The sequence below is a fragment of the Lolium perenne genome, chromosome 3, assembly GCF_019359855.2.
Source record: "Lolium perenne isolate Kyuss_39 chromosome 3, Kyuss_2.0, whole genome shotgun sequence".
Lineage (NCBI taxonomy): Eukaryota > Viridiplantae > Streptophyta > Magnoliopsida > Poales > Poaceae > Lolium > Lolium perenne.
Window position 1 is genome coordinate 190,378,757 of NC_067246.2, and position 15,957 is coordinate 190,394,713.

Consider the following 15,957-nt stretch of genomic DNA (forward strand, 5'->3'; position numbering starts at 1 on the left):
ACTCCAAGATCTAGATCCAAAGGGTTCCCCTCACTTAGAGGAGAAATTGATTGGTGGGGATTGTAGATCTAGATCTCCTCTCTCAAATCGTCAAGAATGGGCAAGAATCATGGGGGGAATCAAGAGGGGAAGCAAGTTCTTCCAAGAGCAACAATGGAGGTGAAGAAAGGGGAAGAACTACCTCAACTCAAGGTGGAAGAAGGCTATTTATAGTAGGGGAGAGAAAATAACCGTTGGGGGGAAACAACACTTAAAATCGCGCAGAAAAACAGCCCAGCCGATGCACAGGCCGGCCGACCGGATTATGGGCTGGGGAGGCCGGCCAGCAGTCCGGCTGGGCCGGGGCACCGACCGGCGGGGAGCAGGCTGCGATGTGGGAGCGAATGGGCTGGGGAAGGCGGCCCAGCAGGGGCGAGCGACCGCACGGGGGCGCACAGGCCGCGTCGAGCGAGCGGGCCGCGAGGGAGAGCAGCCGCGCGGGGAGGCGGCCAAGTAGGGAGGCGGCCGGTCGGGCCGGGGCGCAGGTCAGGCAGGCCGGTGGCAACCGGACTGGGCCGGACCAGACCGGGGCCGCCTCAGTAAGGGGCCCGGCTGGCATCAGCGCCATGGCCGGTGCGGACCGGGTGGGCCGGCGGCTGGGCCGGTCGGCCTGCTGGCCCCTTCCCCCCTTTTTTTCTCTTTTTTTTTGCTTTCTCCTTTTCTTTAATAACAAATGCTCCCGAACTCCGATTCGAATGAAACCAATTTTATTTGGAAGATCATGAATAACTGGTAAAATCACCCAACCTCGAAAACGCAATAGAAGATGCATGCGGATTCCGTTTTCGATGAACTTGGGCTTGTTGTAAAGCTAGCAACAAGATCAAGAACCTCACACAGAGAAACACCAAGAAGCAATAGGGATATGAAAAGTATGCAAAGGATTGAGCTCCATAAGACGATGTGATCAAGTTACCCAACCGAAAACCCCTCTTAATAGTGCGGCTATCTATCCTATAATCCGGTCTCCCATCAACCACCTTGAGACCGGTAAAAGGGAAACCTAGCAAAGCCATACCTTTGCCTTGCGCATCCCGCTTGATCTTGATGATAGCTCTTCAAGCTCCACACAAGCTGGAATGCCTCAACTTGATCATCGTTGCTTCGTGAAGACTCACAAATGCTCCCCCATACACCATGATGGGAAAGCTCCATTGATGCACATCTTCACATGTCCATTATCACCACATGGACGGCAAGCTTCAAGTATGTGATCCACTTGAGATGCTCATCTTGAACTTGCACGACTCAACCTTGTATCTTCTCATACTCTATCGTACTATCTTGAGATGTATAAATAATTCTTCACTTGGAATCAACCTCTCAAGATCTTGATCATCCATTGCTTATCACATAAGATAGAGTATGGCTAATATTGAGTTCCACATAAGAACTCCTTCTTCATTTCTTCTTTTTGATCATATCACATATGTATCTTTAAATCGATGATCTTGATGCCAATACACAAGGTGTATCTTTATCTTCATGGCTTCCATACTTGAATCCGACACACGGAATACAAGTAGTACCTATGGAATATTCCTTCATATAAACTCAATGAAAATATTAGTCCATATGGGTTGTCATTAATTACCAAAACCACACATAGGGGCAATATACCCTTACAGCATGGATATAGGTTTTGCCCCATGGATATCCAATAGATATACAGCTGACATGAGGGTCCCACATGTCAGTGAGACATAGGATTTTACCTAGGCTTAGCTGCCATTCTCTTGAGGCCAAAATCACCAAAGGCCCGCTAAGTCACGTAACCCCCGATTACCACTACATTCATGGCCTCCCCCTCTGAGGGAGGGCTTGGTCGGCGGTCCCCCCTTCCACCTCTCCGCCACTCCGGCTCTGCTCCGCCTAGGAGACGGACCGGCGGGCAGTGGGCTTGCTCTCATCCCATCTCCCTTCCTCTTCTTCCTATTCATCGCCCACATAATTATTGCTGAAATGTTACAGAAATATTGTCGAAATGCTAATAAAGTGGTGTTGTTACGCTCTAATATGTTATGTTCATGTACATAGTGCGTAAACACATGGATATCCATGGATATCTGGATATCCGGTGGATTTGGATTTGGAGCGACAACCATGCCCATGGATAGTTTCGTGGGCGGGGCAGAGCGAGGTTGGTGGATTTGGGCATGGATCTGGTTTTGGCATATCCGTCCAAACCCGCTCCATTGCCATCCTTAGTTTTATTATTATGCCTCCTTGAATTTCCCAAACTAATATCAGCGAGGGTGATATGCCTGTTATGTCATGTTGTTGTGCATCAGGGGAAGATTTTGTGCTTGCAAACGAGTGACAAATGCTTTGTTAATTCACATTGAAATGTATTTCAGGTTATCAAAAGGACGACACAAATCTTTCTGGTCCTGGATCAATTTGTTCCGTGTGGTTTGTAAAAAAGATAATGTGCAGTTGGAAAAATATAAGAATGTGGCTATATGATTTATCTCATTAGTATTTCACATCATTTGAGTTGGAGCTCTCCCTTCAGATTCTTTGTGAACCCGTTGTGCCCAAGACAAACATCACTCTCATATTTGTCTCCTTTCCCAAGTAAGTTAACTCATGCTTTTCTCTTGCACCTTGTGACCGTATCTGATCCGTGATCAGTGTCGTGATCCTAGCTCCTCTAGCGTGAATACTGCTCTAGGTCTTGTACATATATCATACTTCGCAAGTAGACAGTCAAACTGCATTAGCCCATCCATCTTACAATGTTGGTACTTAATACTTCCTCCAGTCCACATTAGTTACCGAAGATTCGTCTAGATTCGCATCCATCTACACACTAAAACGCCTCTAGATAAATGCGAGTCTAGATAAATCTGAGTCCACTAATTTGGAAAGGAGGGAGTACACAATAAGCTTGGAAATATATGAACTGGTAAGAATACCAAACTATTCTTTACGATTTAAGTTTTTTTTTCCATTTACTGCACTAGGTTCATGAATCATGGGTACCATAGGCAGCGCTGACTGCAGCATCTCTTGTCTTATGTCAGGACCTTTCGTCATCTTTGTTCTTCACAGATATGCACAGCCTGAGCAAAACTACATTCCACAGTAAGGCTGCGAGAACAGCTAGGATGAAAACAGTGGTACCTGAGAAACAAATATGAACATAAGGAGGCCTGAGACACTCTAGATGGGAGTGAGATATTACCTTAGAATGATTCAGGCGTTCGGAAGTTCGGTTTTCGAACAATGAAGCTAGAGCTGAACCAACTTTGGATGGCCCCCTTGTACTTCTTTCCCTTGTAGCTCACATCAGAATATCACTGAAATGGTTCTGCTCAGCATGTTTGGGTGTGCAGCAGATTACCTTCTTTTTCCGCGTTTTCTGTTAGCATTAGCATTTGTTTCAAGTTGTATTTATTATTGTATACGTAGAGTAGTGATTCATTTAGTTCAGTATCTGATTCTTGTGTAGTAATGTTGTGCGACCTGGCTGCCTGGTGAAGTGATGAGGCATCGATGCCAAAATAGTTAGGAAATACTACCTCTGGACTTAATTAATCGACACCATCCCTCCCTAATATATGCATGGATAGGTCTCCCTCCGCGTCGATTAAATCCGACCGGAGGGAGTACAATCTAACCTAAATTTGGCAATTTTCTTTAAATTATCTTACATCGCAGAATGTGTCGAAGAGCGATGTTGTTTTCTTTAGATGGATGTTGGGTGGAACAATTGGGACGCATCTAACCAGTTAGGAGCCGCCCCAAGAGGCGGCCCAACTACTAGTATATATACATATAGGTGTGCATGGCTACAAAAATAATTGCATAATATGTCTACGACCAGCTGGCATGGAATGGGGAGTGCGGGCGAAGCAATTGCAACTAGAGGTGACATTGGTCGGAATGCAAACCTGTGATGAACTGATGATACAGTCTGGTGAGTAGTTACCTAGAATTTCTTGAGTTCCAGATATGAATAATGCCATCTTATGAAAATAAAATTAGATATGGAAGATCTCCGAGGGAAACGGCAGAGTGGACAGGGCATAGGAGACATGAATGCTCTCAATGTATGAACTCATGTTTTTCTCTGCAAGTCCCATATCTGATTACACGAACATAAACCATGCATTATTTTCTAAGAAAGTAGTGCATTATTACAAATGGTGTGGTTACTAAAACAGTTTATCTATGAATGAAAATGATGTATATACCTTGGCAGTACAATCATTAGATCCAGTGATCAAATAGTGTTGATAATTACGTTTAAAGAATTCCAAGCATTTTATTTTGTCAGAATGTCCAAAGAGTGTGTAGTCAGATGTAGCAGAATTAAGGTACGACACCTAATCAACAAGCATTCGCAATCATTGTCATAAGTAGCTAGGCTCAGCTTCATCAAATTTGGGTTTCTGTAAAAGAAAAGAAATACTTAAACCTTTATTGTGAAATCATCTGAAGCAACAACAAAACAGTTCGTGTCCTTTGGGTTAAATACAGCAAGCCACTAAAGACAATACTGTACGGCCTCAAAAGTTTGTGTGCACTTCCAGTCCGTGTTTTCGGTAATGTGATCTGGCGAGACTTTGTTCAAGCCCCAAAGTGTTATCGGGTGTGCTGATACTGAACTCACATAAGATTTGATTGAATGATCGGCCAGTCTTACATCAAAGTAATCAGAAGATTTGAAACTAATTATATTTTTGAATATCCCTTGCATACGAGGATTGGAGGCGATTTGGATACTGTTCATATCATGTTCCTACATTTGTATTATCCTAATGCATGTCAAGAAAATTAAGTCCCCCATTATCCCCAAACACATAGCAACTGTTTTAGAGGTCAGAGAGTAGCAACATTCAGCCACTTTGCAACAAAAAAGAACTTGATCGATGTAAAGAAATGTTTTATGTGCGCAACTCAAAACAGCATCCATCTTTTCAGCAACTAATTCTCAACAGATTTATAGTATTGACATTGTTTTTTGTAGATAAAAATGTACCATGATTCTTAATTCTACAAGCTCACCGGCATCATTGCTTAGCTCTAATTTCGATGCCCCACACAACAAGACCATCCTTCCAAACTCCTCCTTTCGTCTCCATTAGGCTGGTGGACACCTCGCCGTCACCTTCCTCATTGTAAAACTCGCCTAGCTCCACCTCCATCCAGCCGTCGGCCCTTTTCCGAGGGAGCACAATGTCATCTGTGAGAGGTACTGCACTATGATGCGGATGAAGTAATGCATAATGCCTAGTACTTGCTACCAATAGGCATTCACGATGCACTTCGTCATCCCCAACCTTCATGTATCCTTGGAGGCAAGTTTGCCGTGTTGATTCGCTCCCTCCAACGCTTATCGATGCCTCCTGAAACGGGAAATATGACTTCTTGTATCTGTCGTCTGCTAGCTTGAACACCATGTAAGCAGCATATGCTGAGTTTTGGGACAGGAGCATGCTGTGAATCTTGCCACGGATTTCCAGCCACCAAATCCCCCGGAGTTTAGCTGCTTCCTTGAAGCTGCCATAGAAGTAGAGGAAGAGGATATAACATATACATCTAGGAGAAACAATTTGGTGGAACACCATGAAATCCAAGTGATCACTACTTTAAATCACCCAAAACGCGAGTTGAGAAGACTCTCTCACCTTTTGTTTGTTTTGATCTCATCACAACCGAGGTTGATCCATGCCCAGTAGTTCGGATTGTCGCCCCACGAAATATGCAGGGCTCTTGCTGAGAGCGTGTAGCACTTGGCGCCCGTAGCCCTGTCTAGACGCATGCTCTGCACCAAGAAGATGTAGATCGATCAGTTAGCCGATTCTGAATTTCTGATCTGATCTAGCAAAAAGAAGCGGACGGAATTAGGTGATGGAAGAGATATGGGCATCTGTACGTACGTACCACCAGTTTGCATGGGAGGAGGGCCGGTTCGTCGGTGAGGCGTTGGAAGAGCGCCTTCTTGGAGGGCGGCGCGCAGGGAAGCTCCCCTTGGGCGAATACCGGGAGGACCCGGGGCAGGAAGCGGGACCAGACGGCGTCGGAGTCGGCGGCAGCGAGGAAGGCCCGAGAGACGGCGGCCGCGCGGCAGGCGTCGGTAGGCGACGTGAGGGAGATCACTGCCGCGAGGAGCTCATCCGGCAGGCGCTCAATCTCGGAGGCGTCCGTCTCCATGGATCGTCGCCCCTGTCTCGTTCTGCACGTACGTATAAAGGTGCAAATCTAGAGATCTTTCGGTTGTCAAAGAAGATGTGCAAAAGGATCACAAGTATAGTGGCTAGGTTCTGGTGGGGAGGAGATGAGCACAAACAGAAGATACATTGGAAGACATGGTCGGACATAGCTATTCCAAAAGCTGCAGGAGGAATGGGCTTTAGAGATTTCCAGTTGTTCAACCAGGCCATGCTAGCTAAGCAAGGGTGGCGCCTTATGACAAAACCAGATTCGTTGTGTGCCAAAGTTTTGCGAGGGAAATATTACCATGGATCGGATTTCTTATCAGCTACAAAGAAGAAGAATTCTTTACATGTGTGGCGGGCTATTTTGCATGGTAGAGAAGCCTTACAAAAAGGACTAATTAAAAGGGTGGGCGACGGTAGCACCATCCGTATTTTCGATGATCCTTGGATACCAACAAACAGTAATGGCCGTCCCTTGTGTAAGCCTAGAGAGGCTAAGGCGGTAAGGGTCGACGAGTTGATCGATACCGAGCAAATGTGTTGGTCTGAAGAGAAATTGGAGGTAAATCTGATTGAGACAGATAGACGTGCCGTTTGTCAAATTCCATTAGGCCGGTTTGCCGAGGATGAGTGGGGTTGGACACAGGAAGAGAATGGAGTTTTTTCTGTACGATCTGCATATAGAATGTTGTCGTCTATACAACAAGCCACTCAACCGGCTAGCACAGGCTCTAAAACCTGTTGGAAAAAACTTTGGAAACTGCCGGTTCCACCTAAGGTGCGTGCATTCTGGTGGAGAGTGATTAAAGGCTTTGTACCATCTAGACAAGTTCTAAATTTCAGACATGTAGAAAAAGTCGGGTTCTGTGAAGCATGCGGAAAGCAAGAAGAGTCAATTTTCCATGCACTATTCGAATGTACATGGGCAAGGCTGTTTTGGAGTGAACTTAAAATTACGGCAAATGTCAAGGTGCCTCAGTTTCATCCAAACACATGGGCCATGGATGTGATTGATAGCAAGGTGATGGTTGAGTCTCAAACATCCATGATTTTATGTGGGTGTTGGGCGGCTTGGCAAGAGAGGAATGCAAGGAAGCATGGTGAAAGGGGTCGATCGGTTACTGATTCGGTTAGATGGGCAATGCAGACTTCTCTTGATCTATCTCATTCAAGCCGAGAGAAACCAAGGAAGGTATTGAAGCCTAAAGAACATTGGAAGCCACCGGCTGAGGGTGTAATTAAAATTAACACCGATGCCAGTTTTCAAGAACAGGAGATGACTGGAGGAATTGGATTGGTAGTACGGGATCACCAGGGCAATCTGGTTAGGGGACAAGCTTTATGGTATGGCCATGCTGAAAGTGCACTCTCGATGGAGGCGTTGGCTATCCGAGAATGCGCAAGATTGGCGCAGGAGAGAGGGTATGTGCATGTGGTGATTGAAAGTGATTCCCTGATGGCTGTTAATCTGTGCAATGCTGACGATCAAAACAGGTCAAAACTGAGAGCTATTGTCCAAGAGATCAGAGACATTACGAGGGCTTTTGCTAGCTTTAGCATTCTTGCTGTTGGGCGGGAAGCAAATAATGCTGCTCATTTGTGTGCTAAGCATAAGCGGACTCAAGATTATTTTAAAGCCTGGGCAAACAGTGTCAAACAGTGTTAAATAGTGTCAAACATTGTCAAATATGTATCAAATACGTATAATACACGGCTTGTCGACCGGCCGGAAGCCCGGGCAGCCGCCCGGGCAACAGGGATGGTAGGTCCGCCCCTGGTGCTAAGCAAGCTAGTAGTGATAGAAGGAGGTGCCTGTGGATTAATTATAACCCTGGCTTTCTCACTGACACTCTCGCGAGTGATTATAATCCTGTTGCATAATCAATGAAGCCCTTAATTTGCAAAAAAAAAAAAAGAGATCCTTTTATAAATTTTATAAATGTCAATACGACCGTGGTACGTCATCCCGTCCGTTTCCCTGGTTTCGTCGGTATGATTTCCTTCCGTTTGCACAACGATCCGCGCGGGGAGTGCTCCGGCAGGCCGCCGTCGACGGGCGCGAGCCAGGCCACCGCTGACGAGGGCGAGGAGGAGGCGAACGAGCACGCAGCGGCAAGCAGGACCGGGACGACGAGCACGCCGGCGAGGCCGCCGCAGAGCGCACATCCATGAGGCCGCTGTGTGTGGCCGAGCACGCAGCAACGAGGCTTTGTCGCCGCTGTGAGTGTGAGAAAGGAGGTGCGGGCGTGCGGCGAGCAGAACACCAACGACCCAGATTTTTTCCTCGCCTACTACACCTCGTTCTACTAATTATTTTCGTTGGAGATTCTCCCGACATTTACGCGAAATTTTTTGTGAGTATTCTCTAGATGCATGCGTCTCCAGAAAGAAATTGGAGGACAAGAGATTAAGCATTCCAATTTTGGTAGCCACGCAGTGGAATTTGGCAGCTACACAATTTGATAGTCCTTTTCCTGTTTTCCTATGTATTGGAGCCATCCGTAGATGGAGTACCAAAGAAACATTTCAAATGGTACTAATTGAATCTGGCAATTAAGCATGATTAACCTGGCAAGTACACTTAATTTAGCTTAATTAATCGGGGTAACAGTTAATCTGGTAAATTAGGCTTGATTAACCTGGAAATTAGACTTAACTAATCTGTCAATTAAGCTTAATTAACTGACCAATGGTTAATCTGGCAACTAGGCCTAAATAACCTGGAAAATAAGTAGGTCTAATTAACCTGTCAACTGTAGTAATAATTGAACCTGTCATTTAGCCTTATTTTGAAGTTGTAATTGTATTCTGGCGACTGGACCTAATTAAAATTGCAATTAGCAACAACTGAATCTTCCGACTACTACGTAGTTCATATGTTTGCAATCATGCGAACACATGCAAAAGGTGGCACCACTCCACTACAGTGGGGCCGTGAAGAGACTGCATATATAGAACCTGGCGGCATTTGCTCTGGGCAGATGTCCAAAATCTATTGGCTAGAGGTGGCGGGCGCAAAGGATAGTTGGTACGTAGCAGTAGTATTCCTTTCCAGCAGCACCAAATACAGATTCAGTCCCTCGCACATGCGTGGGCCCAAACGCGTCCTGACACCTACCCAAACAGTTGTCTCATTTATCTGTACGACTGTACCACGCCAGACTTGAGCGCGACTGCGGAAGCAAGAAGCATGGCGGTGGCCGGCGACAGCCGGAGAGGCACCTGAGCAAGAGTGAACAGGGACACACGCCGCGCGCCTGTGCTGTGCCGCCGCCGGAGTTGGAGGAAAAACACAGGGAGGCGGCGCCGAGCGCACATGCCTATCTGGAGAGCACAGCAGTACCACGCCTCTGTCCTCGCCGGTTGCGTCGAGGTGGGCGTCGTCCGCCCCATGAAGCCGTCCCGCTGCTCTTTCTCATCCCCATGGGAGGCGGACAGCGCCGCCTCAACCACGCCGGCGTCGACGAGCCTCCCGATGTTCTCCAGCTCGCCCGCCAGCGATAACAGCGCGGCGAGGCACGGGAGCAGGCTGGCCTCGCTGGCGTGGCACACCACGGCGGCAGCGCTCCCAAGCAGCTGTCACACCTTGGACACGGTCAGCTCAGCCAGCGGCGCACACCAGACCCTCGTAGGCCCAGCCCGGGCAGCACGCGCCCTTCCACAGCCTCGACAGCTACGGCAGGCGCAGGCATTGCTTATACACTCATACGCCTCCTAAGCAGTGATGTCCTGCACCTTGAGGGCCACCGACGATGATCCACAGATGGTGCTTATGAAATGGGGCGAGAAACTGTGTGCAAAATCATCAAGAGATCAATAATTACTTAAATATGTGTGCATAGTCTGTGTGCAAAACCAATAGCACGGCAGGAGACCAAACAACTCTTTGCAAAACCAATAACACAACAGGATCTATATTCCATAGGTAGCAAACAATTCAGCGAACCACATAGGAGTAAAAGAGAAAGCAAAAGAAGAACGGGAAACTAGATCCTGCAGCAGCTCAATTTCATCAGATCGTGCCGGACACCACGCGCCGCCGCCGTCAAGATGTGGTACGAAGCAGCGCGGAATGTGATACAGAGCAGCGCGGCGCCCGGGAAAAATGTTTCATCGCGGCAGAGGAGTAGCGCGGCGAGGCGGTAGAGGAGCAGCGCGGCGCGGCGGCGCGCCGTCCGCGTTGGCGTTAGTGCAGCGCTTGGCGACCACCATGGCGCCGCGTCGAAGCCCCGCGTGGCGGCGCTGGTCACCGCTGACGCCAGGTTGTTGCGCTTGGTGGCCTTGGCGCGTGGCGCGAGCGCCGACAGCACGAACCCGGGCGGCGCTGCGGCTGGTTCCATCGATTTCTCTCTCTCCATGTTATGATGTCTGGTATTAATTACGGGTCCACACGAGGTAACTCATTCGTAACGTATTCTCAGATGTATCAGAAAAATGCATGTTTCCCTTGTGGGTCGCGTAGAGCACAATGACCAATAAAAGCCTGCCATTTGCCCGGAGCAGGTGCCGCGCGGTTCATCCACGCTTTTCCGATGTTCCCTTGGGCTACATAGCTGTCAGCTGCATGCAAGGAGTTTAGGAGTACTAGACCAACTGCCGCCGCACGGATTCTAAAGTATGCGGCGCCGCCGTGTAATACAGCCCAAGATAGAAACCAGCGACTACAAAGGAAACAGGTGTCCAACGTATGCACGGCTCCTCCTGAAGTCCTATGTACTCCCTGTTGTTTTCTTCATAATCTATCTATAAATTACCACCCAGCTAGGCCTACGCCCTCAAGATCGAGCTCCAAGCGGCAAGCGAGCCGAACGAGATTCATGGCCAAGGTCAGGCCGGCATCATGTCCAGCTCTGGATCCTTCCCCGCCTGTGTCGGCGACTTAGGCCTGTGTTAGTATCTCTAGCCTCATTTTCGTGAAGAAGAGGATGACACTAGAAGAGTTAGGGCAATTTTTGTTGGTTTATTTCACACACATCTCACACAATGCCATGCCATACTAAGGGTACGGTGCTACAGATTTATAGCTACTAGCCAGTCAGAATATGCTAGTCTAAAGATGCTAACTGTCATTCCTTGATGCCTCTAAAAGCAGTAAAGGAGATGCTAACTGTCAGTCCTTGATGTCTCTAAAAGCAGTCAAGGATCAGCGATGCTATCCTATCCTAACCACCTGTCCTTCACAAAGGACCATGTGTGTGCTGCAGTCCACAGGAACATGTGTGTGCTGCAGCAGCTCCACGAAGACCAGAATACAATGACTTATTCATCATTCTCCCCCTAAGTCTTGTACGCCGTCTTGCGGGAGGGCTGAGCCATCCCGATTTGGGAGCAGAGCTCGAGGAACTTGACCCTCCCAAGAGGCTTGGTGAGCAGATCTGCGAGCTGATCCGTGGTGTTGACGTAGCTTGCCTTGATGCTCCCTTCCTCCAAGCAGTCTCAGATGAAGTAATACCTCAACCGAATATGCTTGCTCCGTTCATGAAAAACGGGGTTCTTTGCCAGGCCAGAGCAGACTTGCTATCCACCAAGAGCTGCACTGGTCTAGTGTCTCGACCAAGGAGATCACCAAGCAGTCGAGCGAGCCAGAGCGTCTGAGTGCAAGCGGTGGAGGCCGCTATGTACTCAGCCTCACAACTGGACATGGCCACCACCTGCTGCTTGATCGACTGCCAGCTTACGAGGCACTTGCCGAGGAAGACGGGGATCCCGCTTGTGCTCTTGCTGGTGTCGATGTCGTCGGCATGGTCGCTGTCGCTGTACCCGACGAAGTGCGCCGCCCCAGGACACCTAGGGTAGTGGAGGCCATGGTCGAGAGTCCCCGCAATGTAGCGGATGACCCTCTTCACAGCCTGCAGGTGCTCCGTCGTCGGTCGCTCCATGAAACGACTAACGTAGCCGACGGAGAAGGCCAAGTCCGGCCGTGTGTGGGCGAGGTAGCGAAGGCTCCCCACAAGACGCCGGTATTGTGTGGCGTCCACTTCCTCCGTCGTGCTGTCGCGGCTCAATTTCAGCCTCTCCTCTATCGGAGTGAGGGCTGGGTTGCATCCAGTGAGCTTAGCTAGCTCAATGATGCGCTTGGCGTAGGCAGTCTGCCGAAGCGTGATCCCGGAGTGGTCCTGGTGCACCTCGATCCCCAGATAGAAGGAGAGGAGCCCCAGGTCACTCATCTGGAAGGTGGCCTTCATCTCTTCCTTGAACGCTGCCACCTCTGCATCCTTGATGCCGGTGATCACCAAGTCGTCGACATAGACGCCCACCAACAGGGTGTTTCCTCCACTCCCCCGTCGGTAGATGGCTGCCTCGTGCGGGCTTTGCTCGAAACCCATTGCCTTCAGCGTGGAATCCAGCTTGGCATTCCACGCCCGTGGTGCCTGCCGCAGGCCATAGAGAGCCTTGCGCAGGCGGAGTACCTTGCCCTCCTGGCCGGGAATCGCAAATCCCGGCGGCTGCTGCACGTAGACCTCCTCCTTCAAGTCGTCATTGAGGAAGGCAGACTTGACATCCATGTGATGGACGCGCCAGCCCTCCTGGGCAGCGAGCGCAAGGAGGAGTCGCACGGACTCCATCCGTGCCATGGGAGTGAAGGCGTCGTCGAAGTCGACCCCCTCCTGCTGCAAGAAGCCTCGTGCCACCAAGCGAGCCTTGTGCTTGACGATGGCGCCGGCATCCCTCTTCAGCTTGAACACCCATTTGAGGGTGATCGCACGGTGACCACGAGGGAGGTCAGCAAGCTGCCAGATGCGGTACTTCTCGACCGCATCCATCTCCAACTGCATGGCAGCGCGCCATGTTGCGTCTCTCTCTGCCTCTGCAAAGGACTGAGGCTCGCCGTCGTCACGCGCAAGCTGCAGTTGCGCCTCCAGGTCGCGTGGCACCTGTCCCGGCACCGGCTGGTCGCCGAGAAGGTTCTCCATCGTACGGTACCGCAACGGCTCGCCGCCATGATACGCGTCGATGCGCTCCCCGTCGTGAGAGAGCGGGGAAGCGAACTCCACCGGGATGTGCTAAAGATGAGCTGGTGTAGACGTGCCCAGAGGAGTGACTGCCGGTGCTGGAGTACGTGATGACGCAGCAACCACCGGGGTCGATGGAGACTTGGGGACCGAGGTAGGCGAGCTTGTTGAAGAAGAGCTGCCTACTCCCCCGGCCGCCTCGAAGTGGACGTACTCGACAATGAAGTCGTCATACTTCGGAGTTGAGCTGTCCTACACCGCCTTACCCCATGCCCATCCTCGCCCTTCGTCGAACACAACATCTCGCAACATGCACACACGTTGTGTCTTGGGGTCGAGGATATGGTAGGCCTTCGAGCCCTCCGAGTAGCCAATGAACACTCCCGGAGTGCTCCTGTCGTCGAGCTTGCCGATGTGGCCGAGCTCCTTGGCGAATGCGAGGCAGCCAAAGACCCGCAGGTGGGAGACTACCGGATTTCGCCCATGCCAGGCCTCGTACGGCGTCCTGCCATCGAGGGCCTTAGTAGGCGAGCGGTTGAGGATGTAGACGGCCGTCAGCACCGCCTCTCCCAGAAGACAGTCGGCACCTCTCTCTGCTTGAGGAGGGCTCGAGTCATCCCCACGACCGTCTGGTTGCGCCGATCGACGACGCCGTTCTGCTGCGGGCTGTAAGGCGCGGAGTAGTGGCGCTGGATGCCTTCATCAGCGCAGTACGACGCGAACGAATTCAGTCGTTGTGAATTCGCCGCCGGTGTCGGTACGCAGCACGCGCAGCTTGCGGCCGCACTCCGCCTCCGCAGCAACTTGCGAGCGCTTGATGGCGTCCGCTGCCTCTCCCTTGCTGCCGAGGAGCACCACCCACATGTAGCTAGAGAGGTCATCGACAAGTAGCAGGAAGTAGCGCCGTCCTCCTGGTGTGGCTGGTGTCACCGGGCCACACAAGTCCCCGTGCACGAGCTCGAGCTTCTCCTTGGCTCTGAAGCTCGCCTGCTGGGGAAAGGAGAGTCGTCTCTGCTTCGTCAAAACGCAGACGTCGCAGAACTGCTCCACATGGTCAAGGCACGGCATGCCTCGCACCATCTCCGTGGTACTGAGCCGCTTCAGGGCCTCGAAGTGAAGGTGCCCGAAGCGCTCGTGCCACTGCCACGCCTCGTCCTCCCGACGAGCAGCGAGACAGAGGGGTTGTGCCACCTGCACATCAAGAACATAGAGGCGATTTGTGCCTCTGGTTACCTTGGCAAGCAGGCGACGGTGGCGATCCCAGATGCGCAGAACTCCGCTCTCGATCAGCACGCGGGAGCCGTTCTCATCCAGCTGTCCCAGGCTGATGATGGAGTTCCTCAGCGCAGGAATGTAGTAGACACCGGTGAGCAGCCGGTACTCTCCAGTCTTGGCGGCAAAGATGACGGAGCCGACGCCCTTGATCTCCACGGCGGAGGCATCCCCAAACTTGACGGAGCCTCGCACGTCGGAGTCAAGCTCGGCGAAGAACTCCCGTCGACCGGTCATGTGGTGGGTGGCGCTGGTGTCGAGGCACCACCCGCCAGTCTTGTCGTTGCCGGAGCAATCGCCGAGAAGGGCGTGTGCTTTCGACTTGTCAAGGTGGAGGAGAGTGGTGCGGTGGAGAGCCGCTGCGGTTGGTGCCGCTGGAGACAGCTCGATGCTGGCATGCGCCATGAACAGAGCTCGCTCCTCCTCCCCCGCCTGTGCGAAGTGGGTCTGGCCACGTCGTGGCTGTCGGCACTCGTTGGCCCAGTGACCAAGCTTTCCGCAGTTGTGGCAGGCGTCGTCCTTTGCCGGCTTGGGCTTGCCGGCGGCGCCTCTGCCGGCATCACCTTGTGCCTTGGCATGGCCATCCTTCCGCGTCTTGCGTGGCTTGCCGCGCTTGCGGCTGCCTGTCGAGGAAGAAGGCTCCCCCTTCTTCCTGTCACTGTGGCCAGCGTCCCACTGCTCCCGAGTGAGGAGCAGCTTCCCGCCGGTGGTGATGGGCCCCGACGAAGACTGTGGCTCGTCGGTGTCGACGACCTTGAGGCGACCTATCACCTCCTCGATCGTCATGGTGGAGAGGTCCAGCAGGGACTCGATCGAGCGAGCCATCTACTTGTACTTCTTGGGGACGTAGCGAAAGAGCTTCTCAACAGCTCTCTCCTCGTCGTAGGCGTCATCGCCGAACTGCACCATCTTCTGCAGCAGAGTGTTAAGACGGAGAGCAAAGTCATCAACGTCCTCACCTGGCTTAAAGGCCAGGTTCTCCCACTCCTTGCGAAGTGCCTGCAGTGTGGACTTGCGAGCACGGTAGCTGCCGGTGCGTGCCGCGGCGATGGCGTCCCAAGCCTCCTTGGCAGTCTGCTTGTGGGAGAGGGAGAACTGCATCTCGGCCGGGACTGCGGCGATGAGGGCATCCAGCGCCCGTCGATCCTCATGATGGTCGACGTCGCCGTCGTGGACTGCCTCCCACATGTGCAGCACCTGGAGCCTGATCTTCATGATCGCGGCCCACTCGACGTAGTTGGTTTTGGTGAGGGTAGGCCACCCAACACCGGGACCAACTTCCCTGACCACCGACCGGACCCCGTAGAGGCCGCGGTCTTGGTCATTCCAGCCGCCACCGCCGTGCGCGCCTCCTCCGGGAGCGCCATCCCGAGGTGCACGGGCGTGCTCGGCTGCCCACTGCGCTGCCCGCTGCGCCGCCTGTGGCGCCGCTACGTCGACGCTACCATCAGCAGAGCGGAGTCATTGGCGCTGCCGCGCGGCACCTCGACCTCCGCCGCCGCCGCACGTGCTGCCTCCGCTGGTTC

At 51.7% G+C, this 15,957-nt stretch overlaps 1 protein-coding gene across 1 annotated transcript; it reads right to left on the reverse strand.

The window, feature by feature from the left end:
- Window positions 1-5,057: 5,057 nt before the first annotated feature.
- Window positions 5,058-6,201, reverse strand: LOC127338464 (F-box protein PP2-B11-like). Its single transcript, XM_071826972.1, has 4 exons — window positions 5,932-6,201; window positions 5,676-5,812; window positions 5,285-5,547; window positions 5,058-5,230 (listed from the first exon to the last, which is right to left on the reverse strand). The coding sequence occupies exons 1-4, from the start codon at window positions 6,199-6,201 to the stop codon at window positions 5,058-5,060; spliced, it is 843 nt and encodes a 280-aa protein (XP_071683073.1).
- Between the last annotated feature and the right edge of the window lie 9,756 nt (window positions 6,202-15,957).

Excerpts from the sequence above, each read along its gene's own strand:
- LOC127338464 (XM_071826972.1), bottom strand. The coding sequence starts at position 6,201 with ATGGAGACGGACGCCTCCGAGATTGAGCGCCTGCCGGATGAGCTCCTC. Across the intron at positions 5,813-5,931 it reads TCCTCCCATGCAAACTGGTG|AGCATGCGTCTAGACAGGGC; the intron begins GTACGTACGTAC and ends TTCTTGGTGCAG. Across the intron at positions 5,231-5,284 it reads TGAATGCCTATTGGTAGCAA|ATGACATTGTGCTCCCTCGG; the intron begins GTACTAGGCATT and ends TACCTCTCACAG.